Source organism: Diabrotica undecimpunctata, chromosome 4 (genome assembly GCF_040954645.1).
Source record: "Diabrotica undecimpunctata isolate CICGRU chromosome 4, icDiaUnde3, whole genome shotgun sequence".
Classification (NCBI taxonomy): Eukaryota; Metazoa; Arthropoda; class Insecta; order Coleoptera; family Chrysomelidae; genus Diabrotica; species Diabrotica undecimpunctata.
The window spans coordinates 111,249,551-111,273,800 of record NC_092806.1 but is presented as its reverse complement, the minus strand read 5'-3'; the positions used below and the strand labels follow the sequence as shown (position 1 = coordinate 111,273,800).

Here is a 24,250-nt window from a genome sequence, read left to right as displayed (position 1 = left end):
AGAAATTAAGGAAGAACTTAAGGAAGACATCGTAACTAAAATAAAGCAATGCAGAGTTAGATGGTTAGGTCAAATTTGGCGAGCAGGCGAGGAGGCAGTGACATACGCAATGATAGAATGGAATCCAGGAGGAAGAAAGAGAAGGGAAAGCCCGAGATCAAAGTGGCTGCAAGAAGTTGAAGAAGACCTCCAAAGGGCAGGAGTCAGAGAGGAGTCAAGAAGATAAGATAAACAAAAAAGACTGATCCACTTAAGAAATAGGATCTAGAAAGCATTTGCGGTTTAACCTCACACTGGGGTGTATAGCCATTATATATATATATATATATATATATATATATATATATATATATATATATATATATATATATATATATATATATACTACTGTTGATCCCCCCCTCCCTGAGGTAGCTCAGCATGCAAGGATTTTCATCTAACCCGACTGGACTAACACTACTTATTTCTTGAAATTGCCTTCTACTAAAATTAAATACAAATAGAAATAATTTGTTGGTAAATCGTTTGTAGTGAAACAACAAAATATTACAATATACAGTCCATTTCTTATATTTGTTTGCTATATGTACATCCAGAAATCTCACAGTAATCTGTGGAGTTCCTCAATCTATGAAGTTGAGGATTATTACAAGTAGTTGTGTAAACCAACTTTGGAATAAAGGAATAACCAAAATCACTTTGAGATGCAGCATTACCCTTATTCATGACCGTACCACCAGGACTTTCTGAATTTATGTTTTTTTAAATTTAAATACATATGACAAATTCACTTTATGAGAAATAAAAGCTACTGTTAATAAACAGTGTATAAATTATATTCAAAACATGTGTTACAATAAATGTGATACATAGTGCTATAATTTATTTGTTTAATATAAGGATTTAATATAAGTCGGTGTTATATTGTCATAATCAAATGCAGAATTTTAAATACATGTTACACCATGTTCAAATGTCAAGCGCATAACACGTAATGAATGCGCATAAAATTCTAATTGTTGTATACATATGCGTGCTTATCAAGCGTGAAGCCAGTTTTCCTTCTTGTTCGAGTTCTACATTAGTATAAGGTGGACGTTAAAACGTCATTGTCTTTGGTGATTTTATATCGACGACAGAGACAGCCACGCAATAGAAAACTAAAATATTGAGAAAAAAATGTTTATCCAATTTAACTTTGTCCATATAATCTCTTCAGCTGAGATTATATGGACCCAAATCCTTCAGCTACATCAGAATGTCAAATAAGTAATTATATTGATCACTAGCCCTATCAAAAGATGAACTTGTATCAGATAAAAACGCTGTGTGATATTATATTTCACTTTTGTTTAATCTTGTGGGCCATACTTAATATTTGTCATTTTTCTCACCTATCTATTAAAAAAATTATCTTTTCGTAAATTATTATAATTTTACTTTCAGATTCTTATGATAAAGTTGGTATTTACATGAAGATAAAGACTACAATAAAATAACTGGAAAACCCATACGTGTTATGTTTGTTTGATATGTATATGATTGTATTACAAATGGTAAGAGGAAAAAAAAAAAGAAGACAACCACATGGTAGAAGGTTTAAAAATATATAAAATTATGATTCGTAGTTTAAGAGTTGTATTAAATTGTACTTACATATTAAAATAAAGTAGTTTTAAGTAATACATATTTTATTCTACATTGCGAGCTCAGTGCAGAGGATTGTTATTTTACGTAATAAATTTTAATAGTAACGCAATACCACGGAGAGCAATCCGAGGGAGAATCAGTGCAAGAATTCTTACTAACATTACAAAAGAGAGCAATAAATTTCAATTTTTACGCATATCTAAAATCTACCATAAGGAATCAATTTGTCTTTCGATTACATTTCAAAAGAATACAAGCAAGACTACTGGAAACAAGAAATCAAAACTTGGATCGAGCAGTAGACATTGCCAGTAGTCTGGAAACATCAGAAGAGGGCCGTAATTAATTAAATTACAATAATTCGATTAATTTTTTACAATCTAATAAATCTTCTTCTTCTTCTTGTGCCACTCCTATCGCTTGTTTACAGCTGACCTAAAAAGTTCATTAGTGGTACAGCCAAACCACTCTCAAATTACGCAACCATGACATTCTTCTACGGCCTGGATTCCGTTTTCCTTCTATTTTTCCTTGCATTATATTTTGAAGTAATGCGTATTTATAAAACAAGCAATCTAAGAAATTGTAAAATTGTTAAGAGTTACATTTGTATATTCACTTGCTTTGCTACTAGGGCAACTCATATTGAATTGGTTTATGAGTTAACTACAGAGTCATTCTTAAACTGTTTCAAATGTTTTGTTGCTAGAAGCTCGGACAATGCTACAAATTTTGTGGAAGCAAACAATCATTTGAAGGAACTGTACTCATTTATAAGTGATACAAATAGCAAGTCAAAGTTTCTTGATCTTGAGCGTTTTGCTGATCACCAAATCAATTGGAAATTCATACCTCCCCACTCTCTCCTCTTTTTGGCGGGGTATGGGAGTCAACTATTAAGTCTGTAAAATATCATTTAAAAAGGGTATTGGGAGAAAACAAATACATGAGATGTATACTCTTCTGACACAGGTTGAATCATGTTTAAATTCACGACCCCTCTTACCATTGTCCAATTGACTTTGTACACTTGACCTTGGTGTACTCTCGCCAGGACATTTTTTAATTGGAGATTCCTTAATGGCTGTACCACAAGAGGATCTCACAGATGTCCATACAAACAAACTCAAGCGATATCATCATCTCACGCAAGTTATTCAACATTGTTGGGCTAAATGGTCGCGAGAATATTTGTCATCTCTTCAGCAAAGTACAAAATGGAAAGCAGCAAGTCCTAATGTCCAAAGGGGCTCGATGGTTATTCTCAAAGATGACAAACTTCCTCCAATGAAATGGGAACTAAGAAGAGTAGTCGATGTGTATCCGGGCAGCGATATGATAGTGCGCGTACATAGTTCGATAGTTCGATAGTTCGTATGCGCGAAATTATGTGTTTTACCGATTAGTGACAATTAGCTCGTCCGGTTGTATAGTTATTGATACAATTTCAGTCTGTTTAAAGGCATGTGTTAATTCAGCCTTTCAAGGGGGCGGCATAAACAGTGTAGCTAAGCCGACTCTGTGCGCGGCATCTACGCGCCGACTCACGAGCAAGTGTCAACCGGGGAGACAGATCCATGATGTCTAGCAAAAAGGGACAGATCATAGTTTTTAAGTTTTGATTTGTAGGAATGCAGTATTGTCTCTAAAAGATAAAAATATACGGTCCACTTAAATCGTACGGATTTAATTTCATGCCGAACTGCGGCGATCCAATACAAAATAGGCGCAAAAGATAAAATTTTGAATTATACCAACTCTTTAATGAACCAGAATTCGTAACATTCGTTCATTAAAACACATCGACAGATGGGCTGGGCACATTATACGTATGCCAGATAACACAAGAAGTAGAGACCAACAGCGAATTAGGTAGTTAAATGGAGTTGATAGTAATATTAAAAATTAGAGGTGACAACAGGTCACCAGAAACCAAACAGAATGGCGACAAATCTTAGCGCAGGCCAAGGTTCATAAAGGATTGTCGAGACAAAGTCGATGATGACAAAAAACACAAAAGACGGAGAAAACTTATGGAATTCCTAAAATACAAAAACCTGTATGCTCTGAATATCTTTAAAAAAAAACAAATCTTAAAAAAGAACAATGACAACTACAGACGATCTTGGATGTATAAACATAAGTGGCAATGAGTTAAAACAAGTACAAGAATATATCTACTCAGGCCGAATTTTGAAACTTCACAAATAAGTGCGGAAATCACTGGAAGTGCAAGACTGGTATTAGCAGGATTTGTAAAACTCGCTTGGATACATACTAACTGTAAAATACCGCAATGCTTCAGAAACAGAATGTTTAACCAGTGCATCCTTTCTATCATGATATGTGGATGTCAAACCTGGACCATAACTAAGGCAAACATAAACAAACAAGTAACAACAGAAGGGGTAATAAAAAGGGGCAGTGTTAGATATACGACTGTCTACTAGAAAGATGAAAAACTGGCTAATATCAGAAACAAAAGTTGACGATCACAACAAAAAAATACCAAACTGAAATATAGCTTTGCAGGTTACATTGCTAGACGAAAAGACCAACTGGTCACCAAATTGTAAATTTTAACCTTCATACAAATAAATATTTTTTATTTTATTCTCTATTGGTATCCATACATTTCGTCTTCGACCTCTTTTTTTCAACGAGTTTTTTACTTTTATAAGTGTACTGGATATAGCTATGCATGTATGTTTATGTACCTGCTTAAATTTTTCTGGGATATTAAAAATACGGCCATCTGGAGTCTCAATTAAGGTATTACAGATTTCATTTACCATTTGATGATCCAAGCATTACGCATTGAAATCAATTTTTCCATGACCAAAAATGTCGTTTTATAAGGTTACTTTTGATGATTAGTAACACAACTGAGTTTCTGAAATTAAAGATTTTTTTAAAACATGTTTTATGTACATTAATTACACAAATTTTATCTGAAATTAAAGTAACGACATTTTATGTCACTACTACTTCTTCTTCCTTCTATCTTCTACCTTCTATGTATAACATATAAATATATACACACTACCTGCTTTAACAGATTTTAATTTTTATAAAAAATAGATAGCATTTATGGCGTAATTATAAAGGCATTATGACAAGGAGAATAACTGAATGGTATTTAAAGAATACCGATATATGACCAAAATTTTAGTACAATATATTTATTTAATTATACTAAATAAATGATATATTTAAGTAATAACAAATAAACTCAATAAAATATATTATTCCTTAAACAATCTAAGTAATCCACGCCTGTGTTTCCTTGTTGTAGTTCGTCCCTCCTCACTGCTTTGTGGTAAGTTTATTTCTCAGGGAGCGACTAATAAGACTACTTTGATGTTTCCGGGCATTAATTAACAAACGACAAAATTGTATTTAGACAATGCACCAACAAATCTGCTGATATGAATATAGCAGCGACGCCGACGACGCCACAGTTGCTATCCTTCAAAGCATTCAACTTTGAACAGTAAGTTCCAAGGCCTAGAAGGAATTACGGAAATAAGTTCTGTGTCTATCGATGAATGAAGTTTTGGTTCAGAGAAGTCTTGAATAATTAGTGTGGGAGTAGGCGTTATTATCAGAATACCTTGTTAGAAATCCATAAATAGTTATACAAAATTTTTCTTTAGTAGTGGGACACATACGTTTTATTACTTTTTGTTTCTATTATATCGTATTTTTTAGAAAATTACCGACCATTTTAACAATTTTGTTTTTAACAATTAGCTTGGTTTTTCTTAACTGAATTTTAAAAACCGCATTTTAAGAGTTTTCCGAAACAAGGCTTTCTGAGTTGGGCTAGGTACTTATTTAGAACAAGATTCGAGATCTAAAAACGAGATATAGCACTCCGAGCCTGACCGAGGAGGGAAAGCATAGCTTTTTATCTTCTAAGCAAGAAGCGATGGTTTTAATGTTTCATTGAGTTTCATGTTTCATTGCGTTTCATGTTTCATTGCGTTTCTTTTGTTTTTATTTTTTCACACCTCTGCGAGATCTACTGCACCCATCAATGCGTTCCATGCGTGTTTTGCGATAAGAAATCTATGCTTCGAAAAAGCACCGACCACAGCTGCAACGGTATTTAAAAGGTTGTTTGTTAACACAAGTTTGTCTGGACACTCAATTTTAAATATTTAGATATTAGGGTCGCATGCAGCAGGTGCTAGGAAGCCTAGTATGTCAAAACCTTAATGTAAGACAAATATGTTTTTTTTTTTTATTTAGAAAATAACCATATTAACCACGAAGATCATTAGCAGAGTAAAGAAAATACAATAGGTGTAAAAACTATGAATTTAGGTACATTATATCTTGTATTACAAATGTAGCAAACAAAAACATTACAATAAGGTTAACATACTTTAATATTTCCACAAGAAAACTAAATCCTTGTAGCTGGCTATATACCATGTATCACAAAAAATTTATTTAAAAATTCCTTTATAAAAGGTATAATATTAAAAACCCAATCGGGCTACATCACAGACCATTTTCGGAATTAATATTCCATTATCAGTGCTATCCTAAAAGTATAACCACTTTATTTAATCAAACATGCGAAATAACACCAGACGTGTGTGTGAGATAAGGGACGAATTCCATCTACAAAATCATAGTCGAGTTTTATCTCTCAAACCACACATATAGATGTGTGTGCATTTGGGTTAAGAGTACCTGAGACACTTCGCTTTGATCTTGTAACCTAGACAGTCATTAAAATACAGTTGGAGTGAAGACTGGTCCATTATCAACAACAGTTGGTGCTATCATTTCATTAGGTAAGGTAGAATACACCATTTATCTTGTTGCTGCATATACCAAGTACGTTTATATGGTATATAGATTTCATATTTGTTTAGAACTTTAACTCAGCTGTGCCGTGATCGCGATTGAACATTGCCAATTGAACATTTTGCATTTATTTTGTTTTATTTGCTGTTTTCTATATTTGTACTGTTAACACCGATTGTATTTAATGTGTGTTTTGTATTAATAACTGTATTAGTTAATTGTATGCACCGCGTTATTAATTTGTTTTTATAACATTGACATATATATCCATATTTTTATGTTTTGTTTTATAATATTATTTCCCTTTATAACGTGGTATATATACGTATATATAAATTATTTTAGTGCTTTCGGTCGGTAGGTTTTTGTAGAATCGATATTTTTTTTGTTTTTCCTTTAGTTGTTAACTACTTTGTTGTTTTGTTTGAGCCATCAGTTTTCTATCCTTAAAATGGTGGTCTTTTATGTTTTATTTAACTTCTTTTTAAAATAGAGTTTCATCTCTGGTTTTAATTTTTTTCTATTTTAATATACATACCCAATGCGAAAGGAAGAAACCAGCGAGTTCGCGAGTTCTAGATTGAACCTAATATCTTCTCTTCACTTTCTGATGACTTCAATTGTTATATAAAGGTCAACGTATGTCCAGAACGCTACAGACCCTACTTCTTATCAGAGGAAAATGAACATGAGCATAAGGTTTCTCTCTCTCTTGTCGTTTCCTCATTGCTGAGGATCGTGATTTCCTACAATGCGGGCTGTCAATTCTCTCCATCTCTTGCGATTTTGGGCTGCTCTCATGGACTCGGAAAACGTCTCTCCAGTGGCTTTCTGTACTTGATCTGACCATCGGATAGGTAAGCGTCCTCGGCCTCTACGTCCTTCTACGTTTCCGCACACAATTAGTCTTTCTAAGTTGTCATTGTCTCTTCTCGCAATGTGGCCAAAAAACTTTAAAACATTTGCAAGACACTGAGAGGAGAGTCTGGTCTGAATGTTTAGCTCTTCGAGAATCGACTGATTGGATCTGTGCTCCGTCCACGAGACGCGTAGCATTCGTCTCCAGCACCACATTTCGAAGGCGTCAATCCTTTTCCTATCCTCTGATTTTATTGTCCATGTTTCGGCACCGTAACTGAAGATTGAAAAAACGAGTGTCCGTACCAGTCTCATTTTGAGTTTTTTTTATAAAGAGCGGTCCTTTCATATTTTTGACAGTCGACTCATCGCGTTCTTGGCCATCCCTATTCTTCTGCGAATTTCCGTATGGGAAGAGGCTGCATTGCTTAAGGAAGATCCTAGATACGTGAACTCGTCTACTTTCTCGAATTGATTTAGGGCGCCTGTTGTTTGGAGGATATTCGCGTGGTCCACAATCATGATTTTTGTTTTCTGATTATTAATCTTGAGCCCACACTTGTTGCTTTCGGTTTGTACTCTCTTTATCAGTCTCGACATCTCCTCTTCAGATGTTGCTATCAGTGTTGTATCGTCTGCGAATCTTAAGTTTGAGATCTTTTTTCCTGCAATGGAGATGCCGCCTCTCCATCCATTGAGTGCGTTCCTCATTATGTATTCTCCATATACATTGAACAGGTCTGGAGATAGTATGCACCCTTGTCGTACACCTCTGCTGGTTTTGAAGGTATCAGATTGCTGGTTTTCAATTCTTATTTTAACTGAGTTATCTTCGTATAAGTTTTTAATTAATATTGCCAAATGATCTGGAACTCCCATCTCATGAAGAACTGTCCAGAGAACTTCCCACTTCACACAATCAAATGCCTTTTGGTAGTCTAGAAAACAGATTATTATTGGAATTTTAAATTCGCGGGCCTTTTCTATGAGCTGCCGCATATTAAGGATTTGCTCTCTCGTACCCTTCCCTTTGACAAAGCCTGCTTGTTCTTGGGGAATTTGTTTGTCTAAGTATTGTTGCAAACGGCGTTTAATGATTCTTAGTAATATTTTGCTTGGATGGGAAATCAGTGAGATGGTACGATAATTACTACACTTTGTAGTTGTTCCTTTTTTATGGAGTGGTATGCACACTGATGTGCGCCATTCTCTGGGCCACTTTCCGCATCTCCAAATTTTATTACAAAGTTTCCACATTATGTAACATCCTTTGTCTCCCATGTTCTGAAGGAGCTCTCCGGTGATATCATCGCAGCCAGGGGATTTATTCTTCTTGAGGTGAGTTACAGCTTCTTTAATCTCGGACAGCAGAATTTCAGGTTCAGGGTCGTATGCGATGTTTTCGAGGGCTGAAGTGTGGCCTAGATTTACGTGTTCTTCCCTGTAGAGCTCTGAACAATAGTTTTTCCATGTTTCCAACACTCTGTCGATATCACTTATGATAATACCATGTTTGTCCTCTATTGCATAGTTCTTGGGTTTAAATTCTCTCGCAAGAATTTTCACTTTCCGGAAGAGGTCTTTGGTTTCATTTCGATATCCGTAATTTTCTATTTCTTGACAGATTTCAGAGATGTATTCTTGTTTGTCTTTTCGGCATCTTCGTTGAATATCTCTGGAGAGAGCTTTATATGTCTGTTGATCACAGGGGCCAACTTTAAGTTGCTTTCTTTGTTCAATCACTTTCCACGTGTTTCTGCTGATCCACGGTTTAATGCTATTATTTATAGATGGTTGGCGACATTGGTTCACTGTTGTTACGATGGTTTCTTTAATATCTGTCCAGGCTTCATCCACACTTTGTTCTGCCTGATTGTTCTCTATTCTGGTTAGTGCAGGTTCAATTCTCTCTTTAAAGGTAGTTAGTTCGGGGTCCGTTAGCCTAAAAGAACGGGGAGAAGCTTTGCGTATGTTCTTGAAACGCATTCTGTAATCAGCCATCAAGAGCTGGTGATCGCTTCCGCATTCTGCTCCTGGAAATGTTTTGGCGTTGGTAATTGAAGACTTCCATCTCGAACTGATCAGAATAAAGTCTATTTGATTTCTTGTTCTATCTCCAGGTGATTTCCAGGTATAGAGTCTACGCGGATGATGCTTGAAATGCGTGTTCATTACAGAAAATTTCCTTTGGTTGCAGAATTCTAATAGTCGGTCTCCTCGCTCATTCCTATCTCCTAGACCATAAGGCCCTACAATCATCTTCATGTGGTCATCTAGATTCGTTCTTCCAAGTTTGGCATTAAAGTCGCCTAGTATCACCACTATGTCTTTGTTTGGTATTTTATCAAGTACACCTTCGAGAGCCATATAAAAGTCTTCTAGTGTTGCTAGAAGTTTTTAGTCTCAGATGTATAATTCTGTCATTAACTGCATCATATCCATTTACGTAGTTCTGGAATGTGGGTGGTATTATAATTGCAACCCCATTGATGCTCTCTGTTTGGTGGCCTGAGAAATAAATGGTATTGCCAGAGGCGCTTCGGAAATGCCCCTTACCCTTCCAATGAGTTTCACTGATGCCAAGCATAGAAATTCGATAATCAGCCATTTCTCTCTCTATTATATGTAACTTTCCAGGATGTTGGATCAAACCTCGTATATTCCAAGTTCCAAATCTGTTGGTTTTCCGAAAAGAGATTTTATTTAGTGTTCCAGTAGTCCTTTGTGCACCTGCGACCTGGTTCTCTGTCGCATTGAGCCCGGTAGCCCATTTCACATCTCCCACCCCGGACGTGGAAAGACGCCGATTGTCAATCGGTTCGCCTGACTGACCTATTCTAATTTTGTAACACTCCATATTGTAGAAAATTGTCTTAGGAACGTAGTGAAGTGGTTTCCTCTTGCCTACTTCACCGCTGTGCAGAGACCGTGTATGTGGTTCCCACTGCGCTCTCTGATGTCTGATCCATAACCATACCAGTCCCCATGACCTATGCTCATGGTCAGTTTTAAACTTCCAGCTGCCGAAGTTTAGTTTGCGTCTGGGTTAGACGCTACCTTTCACCATATCTGGCTACCCTCATTTAGTTTAGCCTGCAGACCAATGCAGTTTCCCGGGGTGTGGCACGTGGAGCCATAAGTGAGAGTTGGGTGTCTTATGAGGACCAGTTATCAAGAACCATCTCCCGTCTATGACGCTTGATGTGGTCGTCCCGATAAAAGGTGCTACCTCTATAACACAACCCTACACCCCAGTGTATCCAGCAGTGTACCTCCAGCATAAGGTTTGCAGTTTTTAAAAATTTCATTGTGAGTTTCTGATGGAAGGGTAATTAAGGCATTGCTTTAAAAAAATATCTGGATCGCCGTGATAAAACAACGTCGGCAAATAAACCTTGTAATTTCAAAAGTAAGGAAGCTTACCAACACGTAAAGCGGGACATTAACATTAATAACTCTGACGGAGAGTAACAATTGGCATCTAATGTCTTATTGCTTAGAGTCATTAATATATAATTATGTTTTGATGGGAGTATCTTTGGTTCTGTTGTCGAAAGATGCAAAGTAGAGATATGTTACAACTTTAACAATTTTCTTATAGCGCTACATTTATTATTTATTAAATCAGATTAAAATATATATTATTTGGGTTCTTTGTATCTTATTTGTCATTGATTGCGTTAGTGTTTCTTTTTGTGTCTATTGATTCGTATATATCCCTCGTATTTTTGTTTTATGGCAACGAATTCTCGATTGAAGCAGTCGACTAGTTTGCTCAATAACAACATCCATTATAACATCTCTTCTTTAGAAGAGGATACATCTTCTTTAAAAGAAGAGACTATTAAGAGTTGTAAGACTTTTAAGTATTTAGAGTCAATGTTAAACCGAGATTGTACTTGTATGAAAATAGCACTGGAAAAACAAGCCACGAAAGCACTCCATGCAGTGATATGAAACAACACTCTAAGCAACGACAACAAAAAAGGATCTTTCAGAGCATAGTAATCAATATTATCCTATATGGAGCGAAAGTATGGCCAATGACAACATCAATACGAAACAAACTAAGAACAGTTAAACTAGAATTTATGAGATGTCTATAAATTACCAGAGCGGATAAAATAAGAACAGAGGAAATATGGAACAGAATGGAACTAGAATGCTCAGTTACAAAAAAGTTGGAAGAGTTCTGCAGTGGTACAGGCATGTAAAAAGAATGCCAGGGCACAGGTGGCCGAATATAACATTAGACTGGGATCCGCAGGAGAGAAGACAAAAAATGAATAAATGTGCAATGGGTGCAAGTATTTCTATTGTCATTGCTCAGCTGCTTCTGGAAGATTTAGAAGAATCTGTCATGGGTCACATAGATGGCAATGCACCATTTTTCTACCGCTATATCAGTGACTGTAATTGTAGTATCCAAACAAATAAAATGAACGAAATTTTTGATAATTTTAACAATTACCATCCAAAACTGAAGTATAAAAATTAAACAAAATAATAAAATAAATTTTCTGGTTATCTCAACTGGTGGTCTTCACGATATCTCAACTTAAAATCTCGTCATCCATTTTTCCGTAAGATATCTGTAAGATTGCTGATGATCTGTTCTTGCTGATAGATCTATAAAACTAAAATCCAAAATACAGACCAACTGCAATAAAAAAAAAGAAAAAAATGCCATCTCAATAATGCTTATCTCAAACATCTAACCGAAACGGTTTTCAAATCAAGAAAAAATACCTTATACAATAATACCAATAACAATCAAATCAGCAGCTACAAGACTATGGATACAACTCTTACAAACGGTTTATCTGAACAACTAGGTAATCTTTTAGCCAAATATAACATAAAAGGGGCTCATAAAGGCAACAATCTTTTAAATAAATAATATTGCTCCACACTAAAAACAAAAACTCCAAAACTTAAAAAATCACATGTTGTTTACGAGATACCATGTACTAACTGCGAAGGTGTCTATAATGGGCAAACTAGTCGACTGCTTCAATCCAGAATTCGTTCCCACAAATATGATAACAACACTACTGCGCTTACAAAGCATGAGAATGAAAGCTTAAATTTGAGTTCGAAAACATGAGAATTTCAAAAACCGAACAAAACGAAAATAAGAGGGAGATATACGAATCAATAGAAACAAAAAAAAAACACTAACGCAATTAATGACAAAAAAGATAAAAAGAACATAAATAATACACTCGCGATCATAAAATCCAGGTCACTTTAAAAATTTCAAGTTTCTTGAATATTTTTGCCTCTGGTGCAGTAATAATTTTTTTAGGCTAATGTATTTTTTATTTGTCATCAATATTTGTTTTGAAAGAAAAAAAAAACGGTTTTTTAGTGTTTTTATTGAAAAGGCAAAAAACAAACCAAATTGTTAATAAAACAGACATAAGAAAAAAATTGAAAATACAGAATGTGGTAAAATATCAGTGAAATTTCAATAACTAATATCGTGTATTGCCTCCCGTTGCTCTAATAACCCCTTGAAGACGACGGGACATATTCTCAATTTTTCTCCGGATTACATGTTATGTACAAGCTCCTGTGAGCTGTTAGGAGAAGGTGTAGAGTTTGAATACTTTTTTTGTCAAATCGTACCAGAGATGTTCGATGAAATTCAGATCCGGCTGGTCAGGGTAACGTCGTAATTTCAACCTCGTTCAAGGATTGCATACTGATCCGTGAAACGTGCGGTCGCGCGTTTTTCTGCATAAAAACGGCGTCTTCTCTAAGCCCTGCCATGATGGGCATAACATATTCTTCCAGAATCTTCATAATGTACCTTCGTGAAGTTAAGGACCCATTTTCGATGAAGAGCAATTCTGTGAGGAAGTCGGAAGATACACCTCCCCAAGCCATGGGCGAGCCTTCACCAAATGGTATTTTTGGAGCAATGCAAGCTTATGAAAATGGTTCACCGGTTCTCCTCCAAACACTTACAGATCCATCGGATCCAGTTACGCGGAAACAGGATTCATCTGAGAATAACACTTTGCTCCAATCGTTAATTTAACAATGCGCGTATTGTCGAGCAAAAGCTAGTCGTGCAATTCGATGCGTCCGGCGAAGTGGCGGTCCTGTAGCTATTACCCGAAAAGATAGTCCAGAAGAACGAGGTGTTCTTCTGACTGTTGCAATGCTAACATTGTGATTTCGTACTTCCTGTAGACGATTTCGATGCATAACCGCAGTTGAGGTCCGGTTTCGTAAAGCCTGAAACACAAGGAAACAGTCATCTCGTGCCGTGGTCGTTTTTCTTCGTCCAGAGTCGGATCGTCTGTTTAGCAAACCGTCTCCTGAAAGCGTTGAAGCAATTGTTGAACCGTAGAAAGGCTTACGCCAACAGTTCTTGTAACTTGCCATTGAAGTGTGACCATCTTCCACTAGCGCAACAATTCCTGCTGTTCCAACAACAGTCAAAGGCATTTTTGGCAAAAATTAAACAATAATAAACACTAATAATGGCACTAATAAACACTAATGGTGCCAATAATAAACGTTTGTTCGTTGCGTTTAAACAGAAAGTCGAAGCACAAATGAGACATTTAAAATAAGCGGCTGTTACAGGTATCGTTCATTATGGGAAGTGTGCACTTTTCCGCGAAATCGGCACTATTGGAATTCTTTGATACAAAGGAAACCGCTAAGCTGACAACAATTCTAAGAAACATGCATTAGTTTGTATTTTTGTTATTATTATTTACGATAAAGCTCGTTAAAAATGAAATATCCCTGGGTTTCAAGGTGACCTGCATTTTATAATCGCGATTGTATATATTTTAATGTGATTTAAATAATAATAAATGTAATACCATAAAAAACTGTTAAAATTGTAACATATCTCCACTTTGCCTCTTTTGACAATAGCACCAAAGATATTTCTCTCTGTCAGTTCATTAATGTTAGTATCTCGATTTACGTGTTAATAGGTTTTTATGTGTTTTACAATATCATCTTATTCTCAATCTTGTACATTCTAGAATCTTGACAAAGGTAAGAATTAACTACCAAAACGTTGATTTAAATAAATAATAAAATCTAATTTCAAATTTAACATTACTTATTGAACCTAAATACAAGAAATACTGATTTTATATTTTTTTGAAGCTGGTAATAAAATCCGTGGAACTTCAAGTCTTGCAGTTTAATCGAATTAAGTGACATAACGCAATATCATACGAAGTTAGTTGTTATTTGTTGAACTAATTATATTACTATTATGTAAATCTGGTTGCACTTCAACATTATTTTGGATTGTACCTTCTGGTAATAAAACGAGTAAATACTTTTACTTTAATCTCAAAAACAAAAACACGTTCGCAATTTGTGTATACAACAAAATAAATAAAACAGGAATCTATTCACGTCTCCAACACTTGGATCGTTAGGCCATCTGGAAAAACCTGATGAGCTGTTTGCACAACTACAGACCCTAATGGGAATCACAATACATTACCCCTATAGTGTGTATTGACTCGGTTGACAAATGCCCATCGCTTCACTACACAAAGCCACCACGATGCTTTTTTACGTTTCTAACAAGAAAGAATTTCCGTGTTCTCGCCAAGACCTTTTCCGAAGTGCATTCAATCGTTAATCATGGGAATTCTCCTGCTTCCCGAGTGTTTTCACTTCAGGAATAATACTATCGTTTTGGTTTCCGTTTCTTTAAATGAACGTGCCATTTGTCAAAGTATTTCATTGAATAGGAATTGTTGGCGAAATAATAGCTTTACGAAATTCTTTTTGGTTTTTCTGAAGGGCTTTTCCAAATATTATTAATGATTTTTGTATTAAATTTATTCAATTGATTCCGCCAATCAAGAATTAAGAAAAATCGATTACAAAACGCACTGATACTTGTGTTAGAATATAAATAAGGAATACCGCGTACTACTTTCACTGCATATTAGGATGTCTTGATAGTTTTTATATTTTATATACAACTGCACTAGATATATAAAGCAAGCTTTCTGTAGACTGTAGATTTTGTGCATAAGTGACTGCCAATATAAAATATGTCCAATGCGGCTGGTCAAAAAAAAAGATTGTAGATTTCAAACGGCACATTTGACCTCATTGACACTGCGACTTGTATATACCGTAATACCGTAGAATATTTTGTATATACCGTACATATAATTATGTTATCGTCCAAAATATCAAAAATTCTAAAAATACTTGTATTCGTTTCGAAGGAACGTTTTTTTTTTCTAAAACATTTAGCTTCATAAAAGACTTCCCTATATTTATAGCCTTGCCTTAAAATATTCCTAAATTTGTCAATAATTTTCCCAAAGTTGCAGAAAACACCTTAGGATATTTACTCTACGTGTTTGGACAAAATGCATGTTACTCTGTCTACTTTGCCCATTTAACTTAAATAATAACTGAGTGACCTGTGTTCAGAGATAACACCTATGGTTACTTCAAGTGTATCATTGTACTTAGTATCTTGATAATTTCTCAAACGTAAAAAGGATAGCCCTAACTATGTTAATCCGAGTGTATTTCGTTCAATCGATATTTTCTTCTGCTACATAGATAACTTTTCTCCTAATAATTTTAATTGAATTTTTTTAAATTTAATATACCTATTTAATATTTTACTTTTCCAAATATTGAGTTTAATTTCAAACATTCTCCATTATCTAGTCATTCTTACTATAAAACAATCTTATTAATTTTTTTATCATTATTCCCATTCAACACCAGTTCCAATCTCCAATTTCATATTTAATCTAGAAGACTAAGTACCATCCTACTTTCTGCTTTATCAGCCATCGGCTCTTTCCACAGTTTTTATCATAGGTCCTTCCAGGTCCTTTTCTTTCTTTTATTACACTTATATGTGTGTAATAATCCTCACTGTTTTTATGGTGATATTTCCTTCAACTGAGATTTTCTTCCATTAAATAGTCAACTATACATAACCTCGTGTCAGTGATAAAACAATACAAAGTGGATATTCTAGTAATGCAAGAAACCAAAGAGAAGAGAACTAGTATAACAATGATAGACAACTACAGTTTTTCAGTACTGGTGGAAAAGACCGAATGTTTGAAACGGATTTTATAATTAGTGTCCGGTTACAAAGTGCGATAGTGGAGCCCGAAATAATATCTGAACGAATTTGTAGGATGAGACTAAAAGGTAAAACTAGAAAATTAAGTTTATGCTCCTTCAGATAATAAAGACCAGAATGGTAAACGGGAATTCTATAGTAAGATTGAACTTATATATAATTAAATTCCAAAATATGATATTAAAATTGTTAATAGATGATTTAAATGTCAAGGTGAGGAATGAAGAGATGTACCGAAAAACTACGGAGGTAAAAACAAACATGACGAAAGCCACGAGAATGAAAAGTCGTTGGTAGACTGCGCACAAAGGCGACTTGAGAATTTTAAGTACTTACTTCGATCACAAGAAAATCCACAAAGAAACATGAAACATGCAATCACGACCACGACCTAGTGAAAAGCAAGCACGCGAAGTTAATAACAGATTTTAGAAGTTATAGAAGGGCAGACGCAGATTCCGATCAGATACTAATAATCACGAAATTAAAATAACTATCCCACAGATCAGAGAACATAGAATATCGTATAAAAATACAAAGTCGCCAAACCAAGGAACAAAGACACCGCTGACAACTTTCGGGCCGATGAAATGGAAAATAATAGAAGAAGCTATGAAGGAAGCGACTTAAAAGCAATAGGTCAAGTTTAAAAGGGGAGATATTTATAAATAATGGTTTTATGCCGATTGCAAGAAAGCCATAATAAACGAAACAAGGCAAGACTAAAATATATACCCAAGTAAGGAAAATATAAATGAATTTGAAGCAGAGATTAAAAACGCGAAAAGAAGTAGGTAGGAGCATATGGATAAAAACAAAAGCAAAAGAGAGCCTATGAATAAAAAGCTCCAAGAGATTGCAGAACATTACATTAATAAAAATGTTAAAAACTTTTACCAGGAGGCGAAAAGCAGCAGTGTCCAAGGCGTAAGAAAACAAAATTACTTCAAGAGTACAGAAGATCACCTAATAGGAGATAAGCAGGGGAAGCTAGATAGATAGCATGAACATTTCAGAGAGCTGCTTAATGAAGAACCAGATGGAAATAATAAGAAGCGAAGCAATTGGAAATGGTAGAGGAAGTCAACGACCCAGCAAAAATAATGGAGATTCCCACCGTAAAGGAAATAAGAGAAATCATAGTAGCATGAAAAACAATAAAAGTGTAGACGTAATGGTATTCCTGCAGAACTAATCAAGCATGGGGGAGAATCACTTGTAACGCGGATATGTAGCCTACTGACGAAAATCAGGAAGTAAGAGGAATACCGAAAGTATAAAGAGAGACAATAGTATGTCTTATATATTATAACTACGGGGTTATCACTCTTCTGGATGTAACATATAAAGTACACACCAGATATTAAGTCCTAATAAGAAAACAGGAAAGGCACTTAAACGGGCAGGTTTGTAAATACCAGGGAAGATTTACAAATGGCCGATCCACCATAAATTAAAAATTCGTGTTAAAAATGAATCTGAGCTTACGATTTTGTGATAAGAGGGGGTCTGTAGCATACACAAAGAATACTTGGAATTCTGAAAAATGATAACACAAGTAAAAATAACCATAATGAATATCGACGATGAAGATAAAGAGTAAAGATAGAAGAAAACCTAAAAGGAAAATTTAAAGTTAGAAGGGAACTAAAGCAGGGAGATCCTCTATTTACAATCCTGGCCATTGCGGACGATGTAGTGTTAATAGCAAAAACTAAAGAGGAACTGCTGAGAATTTTCAAACTCTTTGAAGCGAATGATAAACATTTTGGACTGATTATTAATTAAAAAATTAGTCAGATCATATATGAAGACACACTTCCACAGCCAACGAGACTAAGACTACCACAAACAACGAGAGTAAAGAGTATGAGTATTTTCAAAAAGATGACGGGGTTTTGGTATCTATGGGTAACCCTAACAAGTAAAGGGAAAGAATGCCAAAAAATTGAGGAGCGGATTTCGAGAGGCAAGCGAAGCATGCGTTATGAACGAAAAAAATCAAGAAAATATGCTGTGAATTTTGGAGCGGAAGTATTTTATGGAAGATATTCGGGGGAGTAAAAAATTATAAAGAAGTTTTAAGGAGACGAACAAATGTACACATCGGAGAGACACATGGCAGACGGAAGGTGGGCAAAGGACTTGCTGCTAAGAGGTGAACGAAAGAAAAGACGAGGTAATTTTTTACCGATATAGATATCTGTCAATTGTCAGTCCCCCTTCTCCGTTCCAGTTCCCCAACCCTTAAATTACAAATAGGGAATATACCATGTGTTAGATAGGGATTTTGCTGGAGAATTCAGACATCCATAGTTTTTTCGATATTAACTCTATTCTTGTGAAATAACATCCGTTTATTGAAAGCGGGTCATCTCTTACAAAACTAAACTTAACGTCTATGTTTTGCTGGTGTCAATTTCCGGTCATGTCAAAAATTAGTTAAAACGAAATTTGCAACATTAATAGGAAACTGTATATTTATATATACAGATTGAACGAATTTAAAACGGAACATACAATTTAATATATGTCTGTTTGAACTGCATTTGAAATAGTGGACCAATATAAAACTTGGACAAAAATAAATCCATACCCGGTGATAGACATTGTATAAAATATCGTTCAACTATCTGTCTCCTTTAAAGGAAAGAAGAGCTTGCCTAATAGTCGGAGAGATAGAGCCGAAATTTTGAACTGATCAGTAATATGACATTTCTCTATTGGAATATATTCATTGTAACTGGGTTAAGACTTTGTCTTACAGGCGGACGCCCCTCGTGGTACAGGGGGTGGCTATACAGGGACGAAGTTGTAATTTTTTTACAGGACTCTACAAATTAGATTTTACCTCAAAAAATTACGAAAATTTTCATTTACGGAAATTTTTTTGGAAAATTTTGAGGAAAACTCTACTTGACGCTTTTCAGAATAGTAACAGAAGTGAGCATACAAATTTTCAAATCAATCGGTATAAAAATATCATAATAAAATCAGTTTGAAAATTGTTACCGAGACCTAAAATGCGCAGGCAAGTGGTACATTTGACCCCGTTTTATGGCTCTCTGTACCAACCCAGCTGTCCGCCCTTTTGGATTTAGAGTTTTTAGGGGCTAAATAATGAGCCATGAAAATGACGGACATATTACTTATCGTTAATTTTTCCCCAAAAAATTGCAATTTCACCCCTGTCCGCCACCCCTTATGTATCCACTCTCGCGTCCGCCCTTTGGGATTTCGTCTGGTTATACCAAGATCTTACTCTGGGCAAATTTTCAGCCATATTGTCGATCGTTAATTTTTCTGAAAAAAATTACTTCATCCCTGTATAGCCACCCCCTGTACCACGAGGGGCGTCCGCCTGTAAGACAAAGTCTTAACCCAGTTACAATGAATATATTCCAATAGAGAAATGTCATATTACTGATCAGTTCAAAATTTCGGCTCTATCTTTTGGTTAGGTTAGGTTAGGTTAGGAAGCTATAAGGAAGCGATAAGTGGTTTGACAGCATAATAACTGCTTGTGTAGTCTAGTTTTCACAGTGATTCTAGGCAACCTATTTGGGTGGAGTTTTAACTTGTTCTTGAATGAATTCAGAATCCAGCAGTCTGAAGTATTGGATTTTTATAATATAATTATTTGACAACCTTTTGTTGGCCAACCACCTAGAGCGGAGTTGAGCCGAAATACATTGATTTCGTATGTTCCGTTTTAAATTCGTTCAATCTGTATATATATATATATATATATATATATATATATATATATATATATATATATATATATATATATATATAACCAAAAAGATTATAACGGGTACTAGTAATATTCAGTGAAAAGGAGATAATGATGGGAGATACCCTTTTATCGATTTTTATAAAAAGGGTATCTCCCAGCATTATCTCCTTTTCACTATATATATATATATATATATATATATATATATATATATATATATATATATATATATATATATATATATATATATATATATATATATATATATATATATATATATAATATATAAATTATAAAATAAATTCATAATTTTATTATAATTAATAAATAATAACAGTTTATTTATCAGCTAAAAGTATTAACTTAAATGTTCAAAATAATATCCACCAACGTTGATACAATTAAGTCGCTATTCGAAATTGTGAAGAACATTTTGGAGCATTTTATGGGTTACTACATTACATTCATGCACTATTCGTTATCTTACGTCTTCCAATGATGCTGAAATGGTATTATAGATCTAGTTTTTTAAATAACCCGATATGAAGAAGTCCACGGGAGTTAAATCAGTGTCTTATTGAAAAGAAAGTCAAATCACCGATCTATCGATCTAAACATTGAGGATGTCTAAATTTTCAGCGAAATAAGTGTCTAACAATGTGCCACACATGGTATATTTCCCACTTAAAATTTAAGGGTTGGGGTACTGGGTTTGAGGAGGTTGACAATTGATAGAGATATATATCGTTTAAAGTAGACCCCTTCAGGATAAAAATCGACCTATTATTGACGAGTGGAGCGGACGATATTTTCTTTTTGAGAGATCTCCGAGTCGAAGGTAACCGTATCCCGTCATCTCTTTTATTGAGACAATTTGGCCTTTTTTCAATTTCTATGGCTTCTTGGATAATTCTTGGTTTATAGAAGCGGATAGGGGTTATGGTTCTGGAATTTTCAAAATCAATTTTGTGACCTGTATGAAGATGGTTTTAACCAAGAGCTGAAATTGAGTAGAAATTGTGAACAGAAATATAATGTTTATACATCCTATTTTGGATTTTACGATTTGTTTGGACTATTTAGAATAGGAGGCATTCTGCACAAGGAATTTAATAAACGCTGTGTTGCTCATTTGGAATGTTGTCCTTGATTATTCTACAAGAGATATAAGTTTTTGTTGAAGGTTAAATATTGTCTTTATTCTAATTAATATTTAAATGGGAATAAGCCACAATTAAAGGTTAAAATACATTTATTGACGTTTCAATTTCCACTTCGGAAATCGTTCTCAAAATACAAACATTAGTTTCATTCACTAATGTTTGTATTTTGAGAACGATTTCCGAAGTGGAAATTGAAACGTCAATAAATGTATTTTAACTTTTAATTGTGGCTTATTCCCATTTAAATATTAATTAATTTAAAATGCCACAAGAAAATAGCTTCAGAACAATATTGTCTTTATTCCTCTTTATTTAAGAATTTTGTCGATTTTGTCAGTGACACCTTTGATGCAAGGAAGAAAAGCTTTCGTATGATAAGTGCCTGAGTCTTTGGGTTAAGATTGATTGAGATTAAGTGGGAGATTGCTCTATGTGGATGCTCCTATCGACGTAAATTTCGCGGTAACCATTTTCAATGAAAGCTTGTTTTAAACTAGAGAGCTCAACGGGTCTAATTGCATCATCACCAAAGACGTATTATTCTGAAGACAAGCGTATTAATGACTGTATTAATTTGTAAAGGTTGAAAATAAAAGTTGGTATGCAAGTAACGATTGGTATGGGTGGGTTTTCGATAAACAGAGTGATGAAAACTTTGGGAGTGTTTGTTCTTTATGATAACGTCGAGAAACGGTAGGGATGAGTCAGTTTTCACCTCCATCATGAACTGGATACTAGAATATATACCGTTCAGATGTATTTGAAAAGACACCAAAGCCTCCCTGCCACGGGACAAAATGACAAATGTATCGTCAATATATGGTAGCCAACATGTGAGTTCGAGCAATGATCTAGATAGTGCTCGGGTCTCGAAGTCTTCCATGAAGGTATTGGCAATTACTGGAGATAGTGGGGAGCCTATTGGGGCACGATTTATTTGTCCGTAGAATTGATTTTAAAAGATGAAATAAGTGTTGGAGATATAGTGTTTAATGAGAGATAAGTGGTCTTGCAGGATACTGTATTTAGCTTTCAGAATGTTAAGAGTTTCGCCTATAGGAATGTTTATAAAGAGTAAAACTATTTTGAAACTTACTAGAATGTCTGACGGTAAGATAGGGTACTGTTTAAGACGTTCGATAAAATGAAAAGAATTTTTGACAAAGGATGAAGCATTTTCGGCAAAAGGTTGTAGAGTTTTGGCCAAGTACTTGGCCAATGGCTGTCTAGGGCAGTTGTATGCACTGACAATAGAACGTAGAGGAATATTGGGTTTGTAAATTTTAAGTAGGTCATATATTCGAGGTGTTCTAGAAGAATTTTTACAAGAAATTAGAGATTGTTTTAAGTCAACAAGAAGAGAGGTTTTATTGATAATGTGTCCAATATCAAATCTTTAGAATTCATATCCGAAATTGGACAGTATAATTTTATCACCCAGTAGACCGAATGAATCTATTTGTTATTAAATACACACACGTAGTTAATTAGGTTACATACACATTTGGTCAATTATCAATAATATAATTTGGACATCAGTCAAAAGTGCTGACAAAGTTAAACAATTTACATAAATTAAATACACATGTCACGCGAGGTCCGCGAAAATATTGACCCAATTAAAGTTTATATAAAACTAATATCTCTTACCTAGAAGAGCATTCAATCAATATTCACTCAACGAACTTGATAGTCTTCAACGATCAACTTCATCAGTCTCTACTCAAAGTAATCCCGGGTCAACACCCATAGTGTACGTCTCTACAATAAACTCTGCTACTATTATTTGGTGTTTCCATTACAACTGAACGAACATCTTCACTGAGCCAACGAAGGGGATTTGTTCATGGTCCTATCGAGAAACAGAATACTTCAAGGAAGTTTGAGAGAGCCTATACAGTCCACGCCAGCAACACCCTCAGTAGCAGAGAGAGACCACTAGACCCGGGAGAACGAGAGCAGTACCAAAGCCGAGAGCCATACTAGAGCCGAGAGCAGTACCAAAGCCGAGAGCCACACTAGAGCCGAGAGCAGTACCAAAGCCGAGAGCCATACTAGAGCCGAGAGCAGTACCAAAGCCGAGAGCCATACTAGAGCCGAGAGCAGTACCAAAGCCGAGAGCCATATTAGAGCCGAGAGCAGTACCAAAGCCGAGAGCCATACTAGAGCCGTAGAGCAGCCAAAGGACAGGACTGATTGCAGAACCCACCAGAAGCGAGGGATCCTCAACGTCTAAGAACACAAAAAACCTTAAGTTTTTATATAATTACAAAATCTTCCAACTTTTACAATCTTACAATTTAACAAGTTTTTTTTTACAATTTAACAATTTAGAACAACAATCTCCACTCTATCAATCGTATAATAATGTACTTTAGAATGTATACCATTTAAATAATACAGAGAATTGATAAAACAAAAAATAAACGTCATTCACAACTATAATTTACTAAACAGTAATTTTGTATGACAATTTGAAAAAAGAAACGTTCATACATATAGCTTGCTTTTAATTTCAATTAAATACTTTATTTCGAAAAATTAAAATAATTACGTAGCAAATAATTTCATTTATTTTGATATATATCATAGTGAGAGTGTGTCGTTTACATCTTGACCTACCTCAGTACAAAGAATAGCACAGCAGGCAAGGCTAAACTCATATTTCGCTAAATTGCACATTCCGATAGAAAAGAAAGTGTTATAGTACAGGTATACTTATTTAATAAATAACGTACATTTCGTATTGTCTAATATATTTACCGCTGAATGTAAAAATTTATAAAAATAATCATGGAAAGTATATACGTTAAGCAAGCGGAAATAGGAACAGAAATAACGAAACTCGTTTCAAATACAAAAAAGGATTTCCAATCTCGGAAAAATCAACAATACATCCGG

At 34.8% G+C, this 24,250-nt stretch overlaps 1 protein-coding gene across 1 annotated transcript; it reads right to left on the bottom strand.

The window, feature by feature from the left end:
- Positions 1–5,114: 5,114 nt before the first annotated feature.
- LOC140438898 (uncharacterized) lies at positions 5,115–10,186 on the bottom strand. Its single transcript, XM_072528534.1, has 4 exons — positions 9,886–10,186; positions 9,474–9,716; positions 8,952–9,362; positions 5,115–5,263 (listed from the first exon to the last, which is right to left on the bottom strand). The coding sequence occupies exons 1-4, from the start codon at positions 10,184–10,186 to the stop codon at positions 5,115–5,117; spliced, it is 1,104 nt and encodes a 367-aa protein (XP_072384635.1).
- Between the last annotated feature and the right edge of the window lie 14,064 nt (positions 10,187–24,250).

Excerpts from the sequence above, each read along its gene's own strand:
- LOC140438898 (XM_072528534.1), bottom strand. The coding sequence starts at position 10,186 with ATGGAGTGTTACAAAATTAGAATAGGTCAGTCAGGCGAACCGATTGAC. Across the intron at positions 9,717-9,885 it reads CAGTGAAACTCATTGGAAGG|CAACACTAGAAGACTTTTAT; the intron begins GTAAGGGGCATT and ends AAAAACTTCTAG. Across the intron at positions 5,264-8,951 it reads AGAATACATCTCTGAAATCT|GTATTCTGATAATAACGCCT; the intron begins GTCAAGAAATAG and ends ATTTCTAACAAG.